General features: G+C 40.3%; 1 protein-coding gene across 1 annotated transcript; it reads left to right on the top strand.

Annotated features, from left to right (window-relative positions):
• Positions 5,347–11,140, top strand: LOC109849554 (UDP-glucuronate:xylan alpha-glucuronosyltransferase 2-like). Its single transcript, XM_020419396.1, is given in 5 exon segments — positions 5,347–5,566; positions 5,718–6,355; positions 10,140–10,204; positions 10,206–10,257; positions 10,260–11,140. Coding segments are annotated over 5 exon segments (1,713 nt in total). The 5' UTR covers positions 5,347–5,390; the 3' UTR covers positions 11,042–11,140.

Raw genomic sequence — 17,937 nt, 5'->3', positions numbered from 1 at the left:
TTTTCAGCATCTAAACCGCACGGGTTTGGAGGTTCTTCAGGATCTCAATCGCACAGAGAGGCAGGAGAGACGAAATCCTTGGAGATAGGATTTTTTTAATTGAGTTCAGAAGATCAAATCTGAAAGGATTCTTCAACAACAGAATATCTGCTTGGTCATTAACTGAATCTTAGGTTCTAACAACTCTATTCATAGAGTTCTAACTCGTTCAGAGTTCTTAAACTCGTTAAAGAGTTACCCATCAAACTTTCCACAGAAGTTCATCGTTCCCACGAGATAAAAGACGGTCGGACCGTCAACGGAGAGCAAATTCGACGCGAACAATCGAAGGAGGCACTCTATCGCTACCTTGAAGAACCCAGTTTTAAACAAAGGGGAGAATCAAATTCATTCTCCTCTCTTTTGTAATCGGAATCCAATTGTAATCGATTTTGAGAGAATACAGATCAATTTTTCTTTCGTTTCTTTTACATCGAATTTTTCCACAAACATTTCCTTTTGTGATTACGGACCATTAGTAGTTCATGACTTAGTGGCTTTGCGCGTCATGAATAAGACATAGTGACATGTGTGTGCATTGACTGAATTAGGAGGTAGACCAGAGATCAATTGTAGATCATGATTGTTGACTTAGAAATACTAGAGAGTTGGGATGGGGAAGTCATAATTCATGTGCTCGGATATGATTGTTGATATGTCTTCCAGGATCGCGCAATTGGCCGGTGTCGCCTTTGGTGTTGGTTTGTAAGGCCTGAGTGAATGTGTGTACATCACTTTGTTCAGTGAGGATCTAAATTTAAAGAATTTATTTCCGACACCCAGGTTCTGTTTGAAGTTCGGACTAGGCAAGAAACAGATTGCGTGTAATCCTCTAAGCCACATGTGTAGCGGGATTGGATACACGTAGGGGATTTGTGAACGGTCAGATATCCGAGGATGTGAATGTTGACTCTGTATGAGATGTGGACCAGTGACCTGTTGTAGAATGACTAGTTGCATGACTCGTTACTTGGTTGAGTACGAGTTGTTTGTAAGATACGGACCAGTTACCTGACATTGTTACTTGGATGATTACGAGTTGTGAGATACAGACCAGTTATGCTTCTTTTTATACATAGATCGGGATTAATATTTAATTATCTACAATTCGAGACATATGGTATATACATGATGGTTTCCTTGTTTGGATTATTTCGCTCGACGTACTACGTCTCACGTTGTAGATTTTTAAGTATTAATTCCATCTAGTGTATGACCCTATTACTTGGATGATTATTCTGATCCCTTGCTGCATGATCTGATTACTTGATTGATTTTATTAGATTTCCCGTTGCATGTTTCTTTGTCATCTCTGTTATTGCATCGTTTTCCGCTTGGGTTTTCGTTCGCTCTATTTGTTTTGTGGGATCTTGTCGTGTGCCATGCACGTTGACATACACCTGTTTTCTCTGGTGTACGTTAGATTTAGAGGACGGACATGTCCAGCTGGGAGATATGCCAGAGCCAGATGATCCAGAAGTCAAAGTGTAGTTGTTTTATTTAGTTGTTCGATGTTCCTTGTTTACTGTTGTAGCACTTTCCTTTCAATCTGATCGATGTATATTATATTTTTTAGTATTTCATTCAGATCATTTTGTATATGGGCGTGTTGACCCGAATATTATGTCTGGGATGATGTTCAGTTGTGATATGTATATTTTCTGTTCTGTGTTGTTTATTATATTCTCGCTACTATGATCGGGGACTTGTGCATTCGCTTTAAATTGTTTGATGCTTAGCGTATTAGATTGAGAAGATGGGGTCTTGCACTTATTTCTCCTTTGTCTAATACGTTGTGGGCTTGCTCGTGTCCCGCTTCCCTGGTATTTTGGGAAGTGGGGCGTGATAAGCATCCTAAAACCCGACTCAATGGCTTGTACTAATAGTATATCGATGCACTATCCCAAGTAGTACTGAGCGATGCTCATCAACGATATCCATACATGTATATAATGTTTAAATAACTCATATTCCAAGTGTGGTTAAAAACAATACCTGTAATAATCCTCTCCAAGATATCTGTGTGTGTGTGTTACAATACTATTCACATATACTCATGATTGTACGTGTGTCATCGTGCGGCTCGAACCCCACACTCACGGTCAAATGTTGCCAAAATAACCACTCAAAAATAAATATAACACAGGTCGGTCGACCGCCCTTAGGACGTCGGTCGATCGAAAGAAACCGTGCACACATTGTGCATGTTCAGGGCCTCACCTATCGACCGACTAGTCTTGGTCGGTCGACCGGCCAGAGAGGAAAACACAAGTTCAGGTTTTTGATGTTTTGTATTTTATAACTTAACTTAAAAACTTATTTTTATCACCATGAGGCATATAACAAGATTAAATCTTTCATATTTACTTAACAGGATTTAATTCATCATGATATAAACACTTGAATTAAACTAATTAGGTTTTAATAGCCTAATTAATAAAAATTTCTCAAATAACTTAATTTATAAATATTATTAAGTAAACATGATAAATTCTAAATATTAAACAGAGATAAATTCATTTAAACATGCTCACATCATTTAGGTACCATCAACCTAGGGTTTAGGCCTCTTTAATTAGTAAGAAAACTCAAACAATTATTAAACTAGGGTTTAAACATAATTTAAGCATGATTAAAAAGTTAAAAACGAAATTAAATACAACACTAATAATCATGATCATTAAACTAATATAAACAACAACTAAAGCTACAGATTTTCACATTGGTTTAAAAATTAACATCATAAACTAAGATGTTAAAACATCGGGTTAAGGTTAAGCATGAGATTCATCAATTAAAGATATTAAATCTTGAATTAACTATAGGGAGAGGTTTGGAGGAAGATGATCTTGCCTCAAACGTTGTGTTGAACTCCTGAACACGTGGGTGCAAGTTCCCTCTTCACCAAAGTTACAAAATCTCGCCTTCCTCTCGACAAACGCCTCAAGAACTCTCTCAAATCTAACAAATTATGATTAGGGTTTGGAGAGAGGAAGAGGAGCTACTAGGGTTTGGAATACTAATGAAAAGATGTATTTTTCGTGTGTAAACATGTATATATAACTGCAAACCTGAATCAAAATAGCCCAAACCCGAAACAGGAAACCTAGTGAGACTGAGAAAATAGTCTTCGGTATTTTTAGTTTTAACTTTCACGTCCGATCTCAGAATGGGGTGATTTAAGATGCGTTGGAAAGCTATTGAAGATACTTATAACTTTTGTCTCTTTGTATTTTTCCAGATTTTAACTGTATCGGTGTGTAATACATATATACTCTTAACTGGTTATTTTTCCAAATTTCTTCTTTGTGCATGTTTAACCTTTGTATACTCTCATATATACTCTTAATTGATCTCAAATTAATTGTTAGTATAATCATTCATCCATAAATGATATTCATCATAATTAGAGCTCGTTTATCAATATAATTCATACTATTTTCTAAAATTCACGGGGTTTTACACGCACGACCCTCGTGTTAGCAAGAGGGAACGCGATCCTCACATTAGCTTGAGGCTGGTAGCGACCCTCGCGTTGCATAGAAACACAACCCTCGCGTTTGGACATTTCTTCATGTAGCAATTAATACTACATGCAACAGTTACAATAATTAAGTTATTTGCTGTTACAATCATAATTATCATTATGATTTGTAACTGTCAAATGACCATTGATCTGGCCTTAGAGGCCTATAAATAGAGCCCCTTGGGGCAGCTCTCAAAGAGACGAAAAAAACACATTGAAGTATTTAAGTTGTTGTGCTACTGCTGCAGAGTTTGAAAGTGTGCAAGCTTTAATTTGTACCCAAACGAACAGCGCCCTGAACCGAAAGGTTATTATAGATCGAAAGATCTTTGTCTTAACCGAAAGATTTTTTTAAACCAAAAAGTTTAACAGATCAAGGAAATACTTGCCTGAACCGAATGGTTTTGAACCGTAAGGTTTAACAGATCGAGGAGATGTTTGCCTTGACTGAAAGGTTTTATAGATCGAGGAGATCCTGACAGTACTTGGTCGGTGCACACCAGTGTACTGTATTGTTGTTCCTGGAAGCAGTTTGGTATTAGGATCCTTATACCGAAGTAGGTCAAATATTGCTTTAAGTATAATGTTTATAAACGCATACCGACTAAACTTGAAAAATTTTAAAAATATAGCACTTCAGCTATCTAACAGATATATCTGTTTTATTTCAGATTTAACCACAAGCGTCAACAACTTTCCTGGTAGTGCAGAGATCCGACTCAGTGATGGTTACATTAATTTAATTTTGGTGAGGGGAGTTCATGGAGCCAATGGTTGAAAAAGAAGGGCAAGTTAGTTGAACACAAGGTGTTGCTTTCATGTCCTTGTCCTCTCCGAACTCGTTCTTTAGTTTCTTCCTCCTTGACTTGTTTATAGAGGATTCCGACATGGCACCTAACTGATTAGCATAGTGTAATCAGGTCAATGCCATTGCAAGGGTAGTTTTAGCTCTATTTTTTTTTTTGTGCGTATGTAGATATATAAAAATAGATGTTCAACAACTTTCATTATTATTAGTGTAGGCCGGTTTAATTGTGGCGGTTTAATTGTGGATAAACCCCCAATAGTATTGTCCAGTTGTAGATAGATCCTATGTAGTTTATTTTTGTGAACAGACCCCCTCTAGTATTTGGCTAAGTGCGAGTAGGAACCTCATCAATTATTATTTTTAACTATTTTTAAAACTAAAAAAATTAGCATTTCAGGATCATCTTCACCAATAGAACTAATAAGGATCTACCGTTTGTCTAACTCTTTTAGAAGTCTAAAAAAATTCACTTGGGGGTCTATCTGTACAAATAAAACTACTAAGGATCTATCCGTGACGCTAAGTCTGTTCGCAATTAACCCTTTTTAATAATGCTAATGCTAAGCTATGCATGTGCGTTCCATTTGATGCAGAACAATATGAGTCGGCCTCATGAGGAAAGAAGTAAATTTGAGAAATATACGCCCCTTCAAGGGAAACACAAGCTGCACCAACCACCATAGGCCTCTTATTCGCACCGAGTCATTTCGTCCGGGTCTAAAGGTAAACCCTCAACAAGGAATCACACTGATGGACAAATCCCAGCGGCCTCTTTCATTCCTTACTCATTTTTTGCTCCGACATCCCAACCACTACAGCCCCAAAAACCTTAACCTGATCCAACATTATTAGCCTCTACCGCATCATCATCATATAAATATTAGCTTGCATACGGCTTGCTTGGAAGTAACTAAAACAAAGAGTTAGGTTTTTTTTCTCTCTCCATTTATATATGTATATAGAAAACCTAAACTGCTCTCCCAAGTCTTCCATCTTGTGAAGTAAAACCTGAGAGAAATGATGAAGAACGTAGCATCTAAATCTACGGCGATCAAGGCCAATCTCATCTTATTCGCCTTCTTCCTCGTCGTGTACGCTGCCATTCTACTTCAACCGCCGCCTTTTGTTGACCTAAACGCCACTTCTTCTCCTCAATGTCCTTTGAATAATTGTCTTATGATGAAGAAGGTAAGGTAAGTAGCCCTTCCTAGTCTCTCACTCAAAATGAAAATGTAATTGAATTAGTAATTACAAGATTAACGAAGAAAGTCACAGTGCATATTGTTTATTTTGTTTATGTTCATTAATACCACGTTGCCAAATGTAACGCCAATCATGTTTTAGCCCACAGAAAATGCAAGTAGAATCCAAAATGGCCATGAAAACGGTTGCAGGAGTTGGAGAGACTTCAATAACGTCAAAGAAGGAACTCCCTGCAATCTTCAAGTCACTGCAAGGACAAACAAAGAATATAGGCCTAATAAACATAGGAGACGACGACCGATCCATCGACTGGCAATCAATTGGAGAGACAACCATCGTCACATTCGAAAGAGTTTCCGATAGCATTAAATGGAAGGATCTATTCCCCGAATGGATAGACGAAGAAGAGGAGCACGTGACCCCATCGTGCCCGGAGGTCCCAATGCCAGACTTCTCATTGTATGAGGAGGTCGACGTGGTGGTTGCGAGGGTGCCATGCCGGAGGCCTAAGGAAGGGTGGTCACGTGACGTGCATCGGTTGCAGGTGCATCTGGTGGCGGTGAACATGGCTGTGAGGAGAGGGAGGAGGGATGGGAAAGGGAGGGTTAGGGTTGTGGTGGAGAGCGAGTGTCGGCCTATGATGGACGTGCTTAGGTGTGATGATGTGGTGGGAAGGGAGGGGAGGTGGTGGATGTTTGAAGTGGAGGGGGTGAGGTTGGAGGAGAAGGTGGCTTTGCCTGTTGGCTCTTGCAAGCTAGCTTTGCCTTTGTGGGAAGAAGGTATGCGTTTGACTTGCCCTCTCTCTATAGTCTATATAGATGCTCGCATAGACAATTTCATTTTCAAATGGATAAGCTACATCGAAATCTTTTTGCGTATTAACGGGTATTTAAGTTGTCACACAGTGATGATTTTAGTAGACTCGATCAAAATAATTTTATTTTAAAATTTTGTTCGTTTTAAGAGAAAAATGTGTTTCATGCACCAATTCTAGGGTTTAGAGCGGAATCTAGGACTAATGAAAGATCAAACGAACAGCCAAACCAAATAACAATCACGATTCAATATATACATGAGATTTTATGGGGTTTGACAACGAACATAGCTAAGTCTATGGTAGAAGGGGAAGAAACGTCCTTTACAGACCGTAATAAATCACTCTTTTCTCTTGCAAATTTTCGCAAAGTGCTCTTTTTCTTTAATTTTCTTGATGATGTTCTCTCCCTCCGTCAATTCCTTTATTCAATTTTCTCGATCATGGCAAGTTCCTAATTAAAGAAAGTTTACCAAGTGCAATCTTTTACAAGGAAAATCCAAACACATCCCATTTAAAGGACAGCAAATCACGAAACAACACCCGTACTTGACCGAGTTTGATTGGCTGAGAGTCAGCATCTTCCGACTCGTTAATTCGCTTTTCGAAGAACTTGACCAAGCTTGATCGTGTCTTTGGTTGCTTTCCAGACCTTGGACTGAGCTCTGGGCTCCAAACCTTCGATCTGATGACATGATGTTGGCTTTCTTCCTAACTACGTGCGTACGTACTTCGTGACTGAAGTTTATCCGGTTGAGTCCTACTAGCTTCTTCTGTAGTGCAAGCCGTACTCAACAGTTGTTGGGATGTATTGTCACATAATAAGTAAAATCATACCTGTATATGTAAGAGGTCCCTCTTTCTCTAGAGGAATTTGACGGAAAAAATTTAAAAGCCGGGTCCAATTTGAACTTCTCATAATTCCAGAAAAAAAACAAAAAAACTGAGAACTACAGAATCTTGTCGAAATTTTATTTTGTTAAAGAGTCTAAAATCTTCATCTTATCATCTAAACAGCCTTAGGTTATATTTTACTAACTTTGTTATACATTAATGTGGTGTGCTATCTAAAATATGAAAGAATATATATCTATATATCTATATATATATATATATATATATATATATATATATATATATAGAAAACATACGGGACTACTAGTCCCGTATGTTTAGAGCCAACTAATCACGGATTAGTGACTCAGAAAACATACGGGATTAGTAGTCCCGTATGTTTTCTGAGTAGAAAATTTTACTAATCCGTGATTAAAACATACGGGACTACTAGTCCCGTATGTTTTCTGAGCTGTTTTGCAAAATAGACCTCTTTTTTGCCTGTTGGCCAAAAAGAGGTTTATTTTGCTAATTATTTAGCAAAACGGTTTATTTTGCTAAATAATTAGCAAAAACGGTCTATTTTGTAAGTGAAACATAAAGTATTCTTGTACAATTTTGTGCTACAACAACCCCAAAGAAAAGGATGGTTATAGTTGCTGAGCCTTGATAGACAGCATTTTTTCCACAATTCAAATTTCTTATTTGGATTCTCACACGTTAGCATAACTTATAACTTTCAACTGCTTAAATAATTAATTCATTTTAAAAGTCTTCTTGCTTAGGTTAACTACTTTTAAACTAATGATCTAACAGCTAGGAAACAACGGGAATATGAAAAACTGAAAAGCCTAGTAGTAAGAAAATTAAAAGTCATCCCAAAAAAGTGACCGCTAGCTAGCTTCAAGCAAGTACGTCTTAGTTGTTGCCATTAGGTATTTGCTTGTAGATCTGCAAGGTGGTTGAAATGGGCATGTGAGGCTAATATGCAGAGTTGTTGGGATTATGATATATAGGAAAACCAATAAAATATGGAAATGTTGAGTTCCAATTAAAATCGAAACAAAGAGGAATGTGGTTTTCATGAAAATATATATTCGATATTGATAATTGAGTGGGCTATTATATATTAAATTTAGCTAGTGATCCGACCAAGTAGCTCCGAGGAAAGCATGATACCACAAAGTTGACTCGATTGAGTGATAGTTTAAAAGGATTTGGTTTCCTTCCCTTGTGGTCAGGTAGTTGAGGAGAAACCACAGCGCGCGCGATTGTTGTCCGCACCTGCAGGATGTAGTCTGTTATTGATTAGTAAACAACAAGACATGAGGATGAGAACATTAATGCAAGAGTTCTATTTGAAGTGTGTACAATATAATTGTCACAATATTTTGGTTTTTATTCACATGATCTCCTAGCTAGCTCTTTTACATATATATTCCCGTTCACCCTCTTTTCATTTTATGTGAGTAAGGCACCCTGCCCTGCTTTATCATTCAATAAAGGGGCGGAAAGGAAGTGAATAAAGAGGATCCAAATTATCCTACTTTTTTTTTGGTAAATGAAAAATTTTATTCATTTCCAAAATGTAAGAAGTATATACATCAAGAATCTCTTGGTAAATGAAAAATTTTATTCATTTCCAAAATGTAAGAAGTATATACATCAAGAATCTCACTGTCAAAAAGGTGAGATATTCATTTCCAAAATGTAAGAAGTATATACATCAAGAATCTCACTGTCAAAAAGGTGAGATAGCCACTTACAGCTCTAATAGAAGAGCTCAACTCAGCAGTACAATAAAAGCAACAATCTACAGTATAACCTGTACAGTATCTGAATCAGATCAAAATTTTGCTTCCTCATCATGCATAGCACTCAACTTGAGAAAGCTCTATAATGAGAGGACCCATTCTCTGTGTTCATCCGGCAGAGTCTTGTTTAAAATAGCAGTCAGAATATCCAACTTAATGCTCTTAATCATGCAATCAGCAGTTCTACTTTGCTGCTTGAAAATTCTGCAGTTCCTTTCTCTCCATATATTATAGACAGTAACCGCTAGTGCCATCCTCTTGATTTTTTGCTTTAGACCACTACCCCTCAATCTGAAACTATACCAACCACTCCATAATGCAAATTAGTTTACATTACTTCTACCGTTCATTGTCTGAGAAAAAATAATTACAGTGTAAACTGATTATATATAGTGTTTAATTTAATGGGGTTGGGCATCAAATATCTAGAGTTAGCGTGGAATTCCAGAGATTCATAGTAAAGATATGTTAATTATTTTGATTTTTCGACCAAAAGTCAATATTCCCACGTCATGGAAAAAAATTAGGAAAATCGAGTTGGCGTTTACCCAGAAGTTCACGTTACATGAGAGAGCAGCAACTTTTATGGCTTGAGTTTCATTTGGTATAGGCAACTGTTGTACTAATGCTGATTATTTTTATTTTTATTCTTAGATAATAATTATATATTATATATATAAGGTTATAGCAAATGATGTATCTCACGTTAGGTTTTGCACATGCATGTGAACTGCCAACCCAAAGTGAATTAAAATACGTACTGAAGGTTCCCGGAATCTTAACCGTTATCAAATTACTAATCATTATATGATGATGAGTCATGTGTGCCACTAAATGTTTCTTAAATTATTCTCTCAGGGAGGTCCGGGATCGATACCCAGTTTCTTTAAATATTTAAATTGCAAGACCAAGATATACGGTTGTCTTTAATCGAAACAGCTCTAAATTTTCTGCGATAATTTTTTTTTATAAAAGTTAGAAGAGTAGCTAAATTCGACTCTAGCTATATGTGCAGCAATACAATTTTGAGTTGTCTAACTGCACAAATACTAACATCAATGAAATTACCAGTACATGACCGATCATTTTGAACCTAAACAGGCACCCACGAAGAGTACGACATCACCAAATTACATGCCAGCATCCCGCCACCTCGCCGAGAGGCCCTACGCCACCGTCCTCCACTCCTCCTCCACCTACGTCTGCGGCCGCCATCGCCTCGCCAGAGCATCCTCCACACTGGCACCACCCGCGACCTCATTCTCCTCCACGACTCCTCCCTCAGCAACCCAGCCTCACCGCCCTCTCCTTCTGCTGGGTGGAAGCTCCACTTAACAACCCGCATCCGCAACCCCCACGCTCACCCTAACTCCTACAACGAGTACAACTTCACCAAGCTCCGCCTCTGGCTCCACACGTACTACCGCAAGCTCATCTTCATCGACTCCGACATCCTCGTCCTCAAAAACCTCGACCTCCTCTTCACCTTCCCCCAGCTCTCCGCTGTCGGCAACGACGGTGTCATCTTCAACTCCGGCATCATGGTCATCGAGCCCTCCAAGTGCACCTTCAAAACCCTGATGAGGCGACAGAAGGAGATAGTTTCGTACAACGGCGGCGACCAGGGCTACCTCAACGAGGTGTTCGTGTGGTGGCATCGGTTGCCGAGGAGGGTCAACTTCCTGAAGAACTTCTGGTCGAACAAGACCGAGGAGGCGATGTTCAGGTCGGATCCGCCGATGTTGTACTCAATCCATTATCTCGGGCTGAAGCCGTGGTTGTGTTATAGAGAGTATGACTGTAACTGGAACCTTGAGGATCACAAAGTTTTTGCGAGTGATGTTGCACATAGAAAATGGTGGGAAGTTTATGATAGGATGGACGAAAGACTGAAAGGATTCTGTGGGTTGTCCAAGATAAGGAGGCAGCATCTGGAGGAAGAGAGGGAGAAGGCTGAGAGATTAGGGTTTGGGGATGGTCATTGGAGGATAAAGGTTGAGTGAAAAGTTAGAGAGATGTAATACTACTTATTTAATTACCGCATGTCCATAGAATTTTTTTACTGTTCTGTACGCACATAGAATGCTGCATTCTCTGTTGTGTTCCTAAATGCAATTATAATCATCTATCATTTAGTGATGATTGTAAATTGTCTACAGTGATTTTTGTATAGAGTGCCCATGGGCACTCTATAAGAGAAGAGAGATAGAGAAAAATGGATGAGGAAAGGATCCCAATGCAAATCAGGGCCCCCCCTCCTCCTTCATTTCTTTTTATGAGATATATATATAGTTTCTTCAATCCATTTTTCAGTGCTTTTTCTAAAATTTCTAGTTAGGGTTAATTTCACAAAAAACCCCTGAACTTCGGGGTGTTACACATAGCCTCCTAAACTTTGTTTATCTCACTTAACCCCTTGAACTATGGGGTATCTCACAAAACCCCTTTAAACTTTTCTTTATCTCATATAGTCCCCTTGTCTATAATTTGTAGATAACTAAAATTTTCTTGAGAGAAAAAATCTCAAAATTTTGAGAAGGCGGTATCTTACGTGAAAACGACAAGTGACAAAGTTTGAGAATTTTTTTCACTCAAATATATTTTAATTATTTATAAATTGCATGAAGGAGGGTTATGTGAGATAAGATAAAGTTCAGGGGGGTTTGTGAAACATTGTAGGCGTCAAAAATTACCTACGGGCCCTTGCACGCAGGTCGAAGCACAGAGAAGACGATGAACGTCACTATTTGAGTCAGAGAAGCTTAACTAACATCGATGAGCGCATGAAGTAAGTCGACGAACCGTGTGAAGCGACGGGACGACAGAATAGCGAAGAAACGGTCCAATCGAAAATTACATTTCACTTAAGAAAGGCAAAGCGTCACTCGTGTCTCGTCTACTCCACATATGATTCACCCATGGAAGGTTGTAGATTTTTTTCTTCAGCTTTCCAACGCATTTGGAATCGCGTCATTCCGAGATCGGACCGATGAATTATGGCGAAATCAGTCAAAAAGGGGAAAACGACGTCTCGGCCTTGGCCGAGATGATCAAGGTCCGGACTGTCCAGAACCACCACAGACTGTTCAGAACCGTTGCGGACAATCCAGAACCATCGTGAACTATCCAGAACCACCCAGGACTGTCCAGAACCACTACGAACTATCCAGAACTACCGCGGACTGTCCAGAACCGTCTCGGACTGTCCAGAACTGCCCGGACTATCCCAGAACCGCTGCGGACTATCCCGAACTACTCTGGACTGTCCAGAACCACCGCGGACTATCCAGAACTACCACGGACTGTCTAGAATTGCTGCGGACAGTCAAGAATTGTCGCGGACTGCCCATAACCGTCGCGGACTGTCCAGAACCGCTGCGGACTGTCCAGAACCATCACAGACTGTCCAGAACCGCCCCGGACTGTCCAGAACCGCTGCGGACTATCCAGAGCCTCCCCAACTGATTTGAGATTATCTATAAACGTGGTTAAGTGGTTATAACTGAGGATAAGAGTGAATCAACCATTCTTATCCGAAAACAGAGCTCCTGAAGCCTATAAATACAGCCCTAGGACCTTCATTTGCATAGATCTAAAATTTTTGAGCCTTGGCGAAGCCCTGCTAAATATATAAGAGAGTGATGAGCACGAATTTCAAGGAGGAGATCTAGGTGAGTTATTCAGCATAAAGAGGAAGAGTTCGAGAGATCTGCATCCGGTTCATCAACTTCCCTCGAAATCACACCTTGCTGTGATTCTCGAGAAGAGTGGGTATCTCACCTTGCTGAGATATTCACTTTAGTTTATTGTCTCCTTTGCGAGGCAACGAAACTGTTCTTTGGATATGATCATCTGGTGGTCCACGGATAAACCCCGGTACTGGCAAAGATCCCGCGCAAGCAGAAGACCGATAAATAATCTCTGCGTGTGTTGTCAGGAAATCTCTCTGTTTCTTTTCATTATAAGGAAAGTCTTATAAAAAGACTTAATTTTTCTTTTATTTTGAATCATTGTAACGCTTAAAGTTGTAATGAATTCGAAAGCAATGAAACTGATTTCCGACACGAACACGCTAGCGACCACAGTGGGAGCCAACAGCCTAACTGTTAAGGCTATCATACTGCAACCAAGGATCAAGATCCCGGTGAACGAAGAGGTCGAATACGAATTCGACCAGCAGAAGTTCGAGAAGTGCGTCTCCTCCTCCTCCTTCAGATCCGCCTCTCTTCGCAAGTGCAGGAAGGCCTCCTCCTCCCGAAAGATCAAATAGTAATTATTATTATTATTATTATTATTGTGTGTGGGTGTGGGTGGGGGGGGGGGGGTATATGCTCCCCCCTTAAACTTGTATAAAAATAGGCCTTTGAGTTTGAGAGTGCGTTGATGTCTTGGCTTCTGCTTCATCTGACTATACATTGAAGAAAACTGTGGGGTATATGCTTAAATTGTTGTTGTTCTTTCCCTTTAGAGCATGATAACCATGGGATCATCACAACCAAGAGCTCTTCTTTCTTGCTACTATAGATTTATGAGTCAAAATATTCCCTCAGTCCCACCCCAGAAACTATAAATTCAACGCTAGAATAATGAACAAATTTCAAAGTTAAACTAAACAAATTCCAAGGATAATAAATGTGACAGTTGCGAATCAATCACTTTGATCAAACTCCTTTCTCCAAAAAAATGCGGATAAGTTATGGGAGTAGCACCGTCCAACACCTGGAAAGAGTTGAAAGTGCGCGGAGAGTAGGCCGAGCACTTTCTCAGAAGGAAGAAAGTCGGGAGAAGCCAACAGACGGCTAACCCTCCAAATTCAAGCTTCGCCTCCCATGGTAAAGGGAAGGCCCCTACAGCTGTTGTTGATGCTAATCAGACGTCACAACAGTAATCCCGAGGGCAGCAAAAGACTTCAGGTCCAAGACTCCAAAAAGAGTACTCTTTTAAGGACGAAGACGTTCCAGCTATTTTCGAATCCCTTCTTGAGAACAATAAGATCAAGCTACCACCTATCACGAATCAGGAGGAAGCTGATAACACTGCAGATCTAAAATACTGTGCGTACCATAGGAGGATCTTTCATCCTACCAAGGCTTGCTTTGCTCTCAAAAATAGCATCCAAACCTTGGTTGAAGCCTGCGTCAACGCTGGGATAAGCCAAATGAGAACGACAAGACTCTGACAAGTATAAGAGTATAAACTGCTCATTATAATACTCCAAAGAGTATACGAGTATAAATTACTTCTCAATCCTTCAATCGGTATATGAGGTTAAATTGCTCCCTGATACTCTAACAGGTGTATGAGTCTAAACTGTTCCCTATCTTTGAAGGGAAGTTCCTAGAAAATTTTTATACATAATATTCTTAAGGATAACCCGGTCATGCAACTGAGTACAATGTTAGACCTAGTTTCGCGAAGGAAGCTGGGGATGGATGATTCATGTAACGGAAAGTTCTCGAAAGAATTATTAAAGTATTCTTAGGGATAACCCGGTCACTATAAGAAGGGGATGAATAAGAAACTCTCACTCAAACTCCCGCTTGGTCAAACCTTCCTACAGTTATGGCCAAAACCATAATTCACTCTCGATAAACGAGAAATTCACCTTTAGTTCGGTAATCAAACATTCCGACAGTTAGGATTATCCGAATCTTTTCGATTCTCGGAGTGAAGATCTCACTCTTAGTTTTACTCTTCAGATTCTCGAAGTGGAGATCCTACTTTGAGCTTCCTTTGTAACTGGAGATAGAATATAAAATTCTTCTTCTCCAGCATCGTATTCATCTTTGCCCCAATAAAAGACAGTACTTTTTAACTCCCAAAATCCGTGTCTTATACGCGCGGCAAATTTTATCCCAAAGCCTAAGTAGGGATAAGTCAACGCCTAACATGCATTGTCGGTTAGTCTTTAACAGTAAAAAGAACAAGAGCCCATATATTCGACATTATGGTAGGTTGTTATTAATAACATCATAATCCGTGCCTAACACGCGCGGGGAATTTTATCACGAATCCTAAGTAGGGATAAGTTAGCGCCTAACACGCGTTGCAGGTTTAGTCTTTCACCGATTGAAGAAGACACCAGAATCCAAGTCTGTGGAATTTTATCCTGAAGCCTAAGTAGGGATAAGTCAGTGCCTAACACGCGTTGCAGGTTAGTCTTTAACCGTAAAAAGGACAAGAGCCCACATATTCGACATTGTGCTAGGTTGTTATTAATAACACCATAATCTGTACCTAACACGCGTGGGGAATTTTATCCCGAATCCTAAGTAGGGATAAGTCAGCGCCTAACACGCATTACCGGTTTAGTCTTTCACCGATTGAAGAAGACACCAGAATCTAAGTCTGAGGAATTTTATCCTGAAACCTAAGTAGGGATAAGTCAGCGCCTAACACGCGTTGCCTATTAGCCTTTAACCGTAAAAAGGACAAAAGCCCACATATTCGACATTATGGCAGGTTGTTATTAACAACACCATAATCCGTGCCTCACACGTACGAGGAATTTTATCCCGAATCCTAAGTAGGGATAAGTCAGCACCTAACACACGTTACCGGTTTAGTCTTTCACCGATTGAAGAAGACACCAGAATCCAAGTCTGGGGAATTTTATCCCGAAACCTAAGTACGGATAAGTCAGCGTCTAACATACGTTGCCAGTTAGTCTTTAACCGTAAAAAGGATAAGAGCCCACATATTCGATATTATGGAAGGCTGTTATTAATAACACTATAATCCGTGTCTCACACGTACGGGGAATTTTATCCCGAATCCTAAGTAGGGATAAGTCAGCGCCTAACACGCGTTGTCAATTTAGTCTTTCACCTATTGAAGAAGATACCAGAATCCAAGTCTGGGGACTTTTATCTTAAATCCTAAGAAGGGATAAGTCAGCGCCTAACACGCATTACCGGGTAGTCTATTCCCGTAAGAAAGACGAAGTCTATGTATTCAATATCGTAGCACTAGGAGAGTTAACTCTCTTAGCACAACGTTACATATGAAAATGGGTTTAAACAATTCACATGCTAGCCCGATTCAAACGGTAATCAGTAAAAGCACATCAAACCCATTAAAGGCTGAGGGTTTACCAAAAATCCTAAAGTCTACGCCTAACACGCGTCGCCATTTAGTCTTTTCACATGAGAAAGACAAAGTCTACGTATTCAATATCATAGCACTAAGAGAGTTAACTCTCTTAGCACAACGTTACGTGCAGAACGGACTTAAATAATTTGCATGCTAGCCTGACTCAAACGGTAGTCGGTAAAGGCTCATCAAACCCGTTGATGGCTGAGGGTTTGCTAAAAATCTTATAAATGCAAGAGTTATTGACGTATCAGCTTTATTAGTTGGTCTCATGACTTGAGCATCCAACAACCTTAGGATAAGATCCATACATGTAGATAAATCAGCTTTAATAGTTGGTCTTGTAGCCTCGACATTTGGGACCGCTACGCTCCAACGCCTTAAGAGCTCAAACAGTGTAGACTCTAGTAAACGTACGAGTATAAACTGTGTTAATATCAGTCAACGCGTTACGATGAAAAGTCAACACCGGGTGATCCGAATCCCTAAGGTCAATGTCGATCAACGCTGGTCAACGCGTAACCCTAGGTCAACGCTAGTCAATGTGTTGTGACCAAAAGTTAATGTCGGGCGATCCGAAACCCTAAGGTCAACGCCGATCAATGTGTAACCCTAGGTCAATGCTAGTCAGCGCGTTACGACAAAAGTCAATGCCGGGCGATCCGAAACCCTAAGGTCAACGTCGGGCGATCCGAAACCCTAAAGTCAACACTGTTCAGAGATAATCAGTTCTGTGTCAACTTGATGACACGAGCCAAAACCAACTCACCAATTTCAATTCGAAACTTCAACGACGGCCAGACGATAAACGCAGCGTCGGAAGAACTTCAGCTATTCATCAAAATATTAAATAGACTGAAATTCAAAGAATTCAAAGATCAAAGCTGACTAGAGGTTCTTTTACACCAACTGAAGGTTGGACCGATCACATCCAAAGTATTTCAAACCCTTCTATAAAAGAAACAGGACTGAAACACTTTGGAGGGGGTATCTGTAGGCGTCAAAAATTACCTACGGGCCTTCGTACGCAGCTCGAAGCACAGAGAAGACGATGAACGTCACTATCCGATTCACAGAAGCTTAACTGATGTCGATGAGCACATGAAGTAAGTCAACGAACTGTGCGAAACGACAGAACGACAGAATAGCAAAGAAATGGTCTAATCGGAAATTACATTTTACTCACGAAAGGCGAAGCGCCACTCATGTCTCGTCCGCTCCACATATGATTCACCTATGGAAGGTTGTAGATTTTTTCTTCAGCTTTCCAACGCATTTGGAATCGCTTCATTCCGAGATCGGACCGAGGAATTATGGGGAAAATAGTCAAAAAGGGGAAAACGACGTCTCGGCCTTGGCTAAGATGGTCAAGGCCGCAGACTCTCCTAAGAACCGCTGCGGCTGTCCAGACACTACCCGCAACTATCCAGAACCGCCAGACCATCCAAACTGTTGTGGAGGACTAATCCAACTCCACGGACTATCCAGAACCGCCACTGGACTATTCAGAACCGCCATCCGGACTGTCCAGACAAGCCACAGACTGGTCCCAACCGGTTGCGGACTATCCAAAACCGCCGCGCACTGTCCAGAACCACCCAGGACTATCCAGAACTACTGCGGACTGTCCAGAACAGCTACGGACTATCCAGAACTACCACGAACTATCCAGAATTTCCGTGGACTGTCCAGAACCGCCCCGGACTATCCAGAACCGCTCCAGACTGTCTAGAACCGCCCCAGACTGTCCAGAACCATCGTGGACTGTCCAGAACTACCCCGGACTGTCCAGAACCGCCGTGGACTG

This window comes from Asparagus officinalis, chromosome 7 (genome assembly GCF_001876935.1).
Source record: "Asparagus officinalis chromosome 7, Aspof.V1, whole genome shotgun sequence".
In the NCBI taxonomy this organism is placed as follows: Eukaryota; Viridiplantae; Streptophyta; class Magnoliopsida; order Asparagales; family Asparagaceae; genus Asparagus; species Asparagus officinalis.
This window is presented reverse-complemented; position numbering and strand designations above follow the sequence as displayed.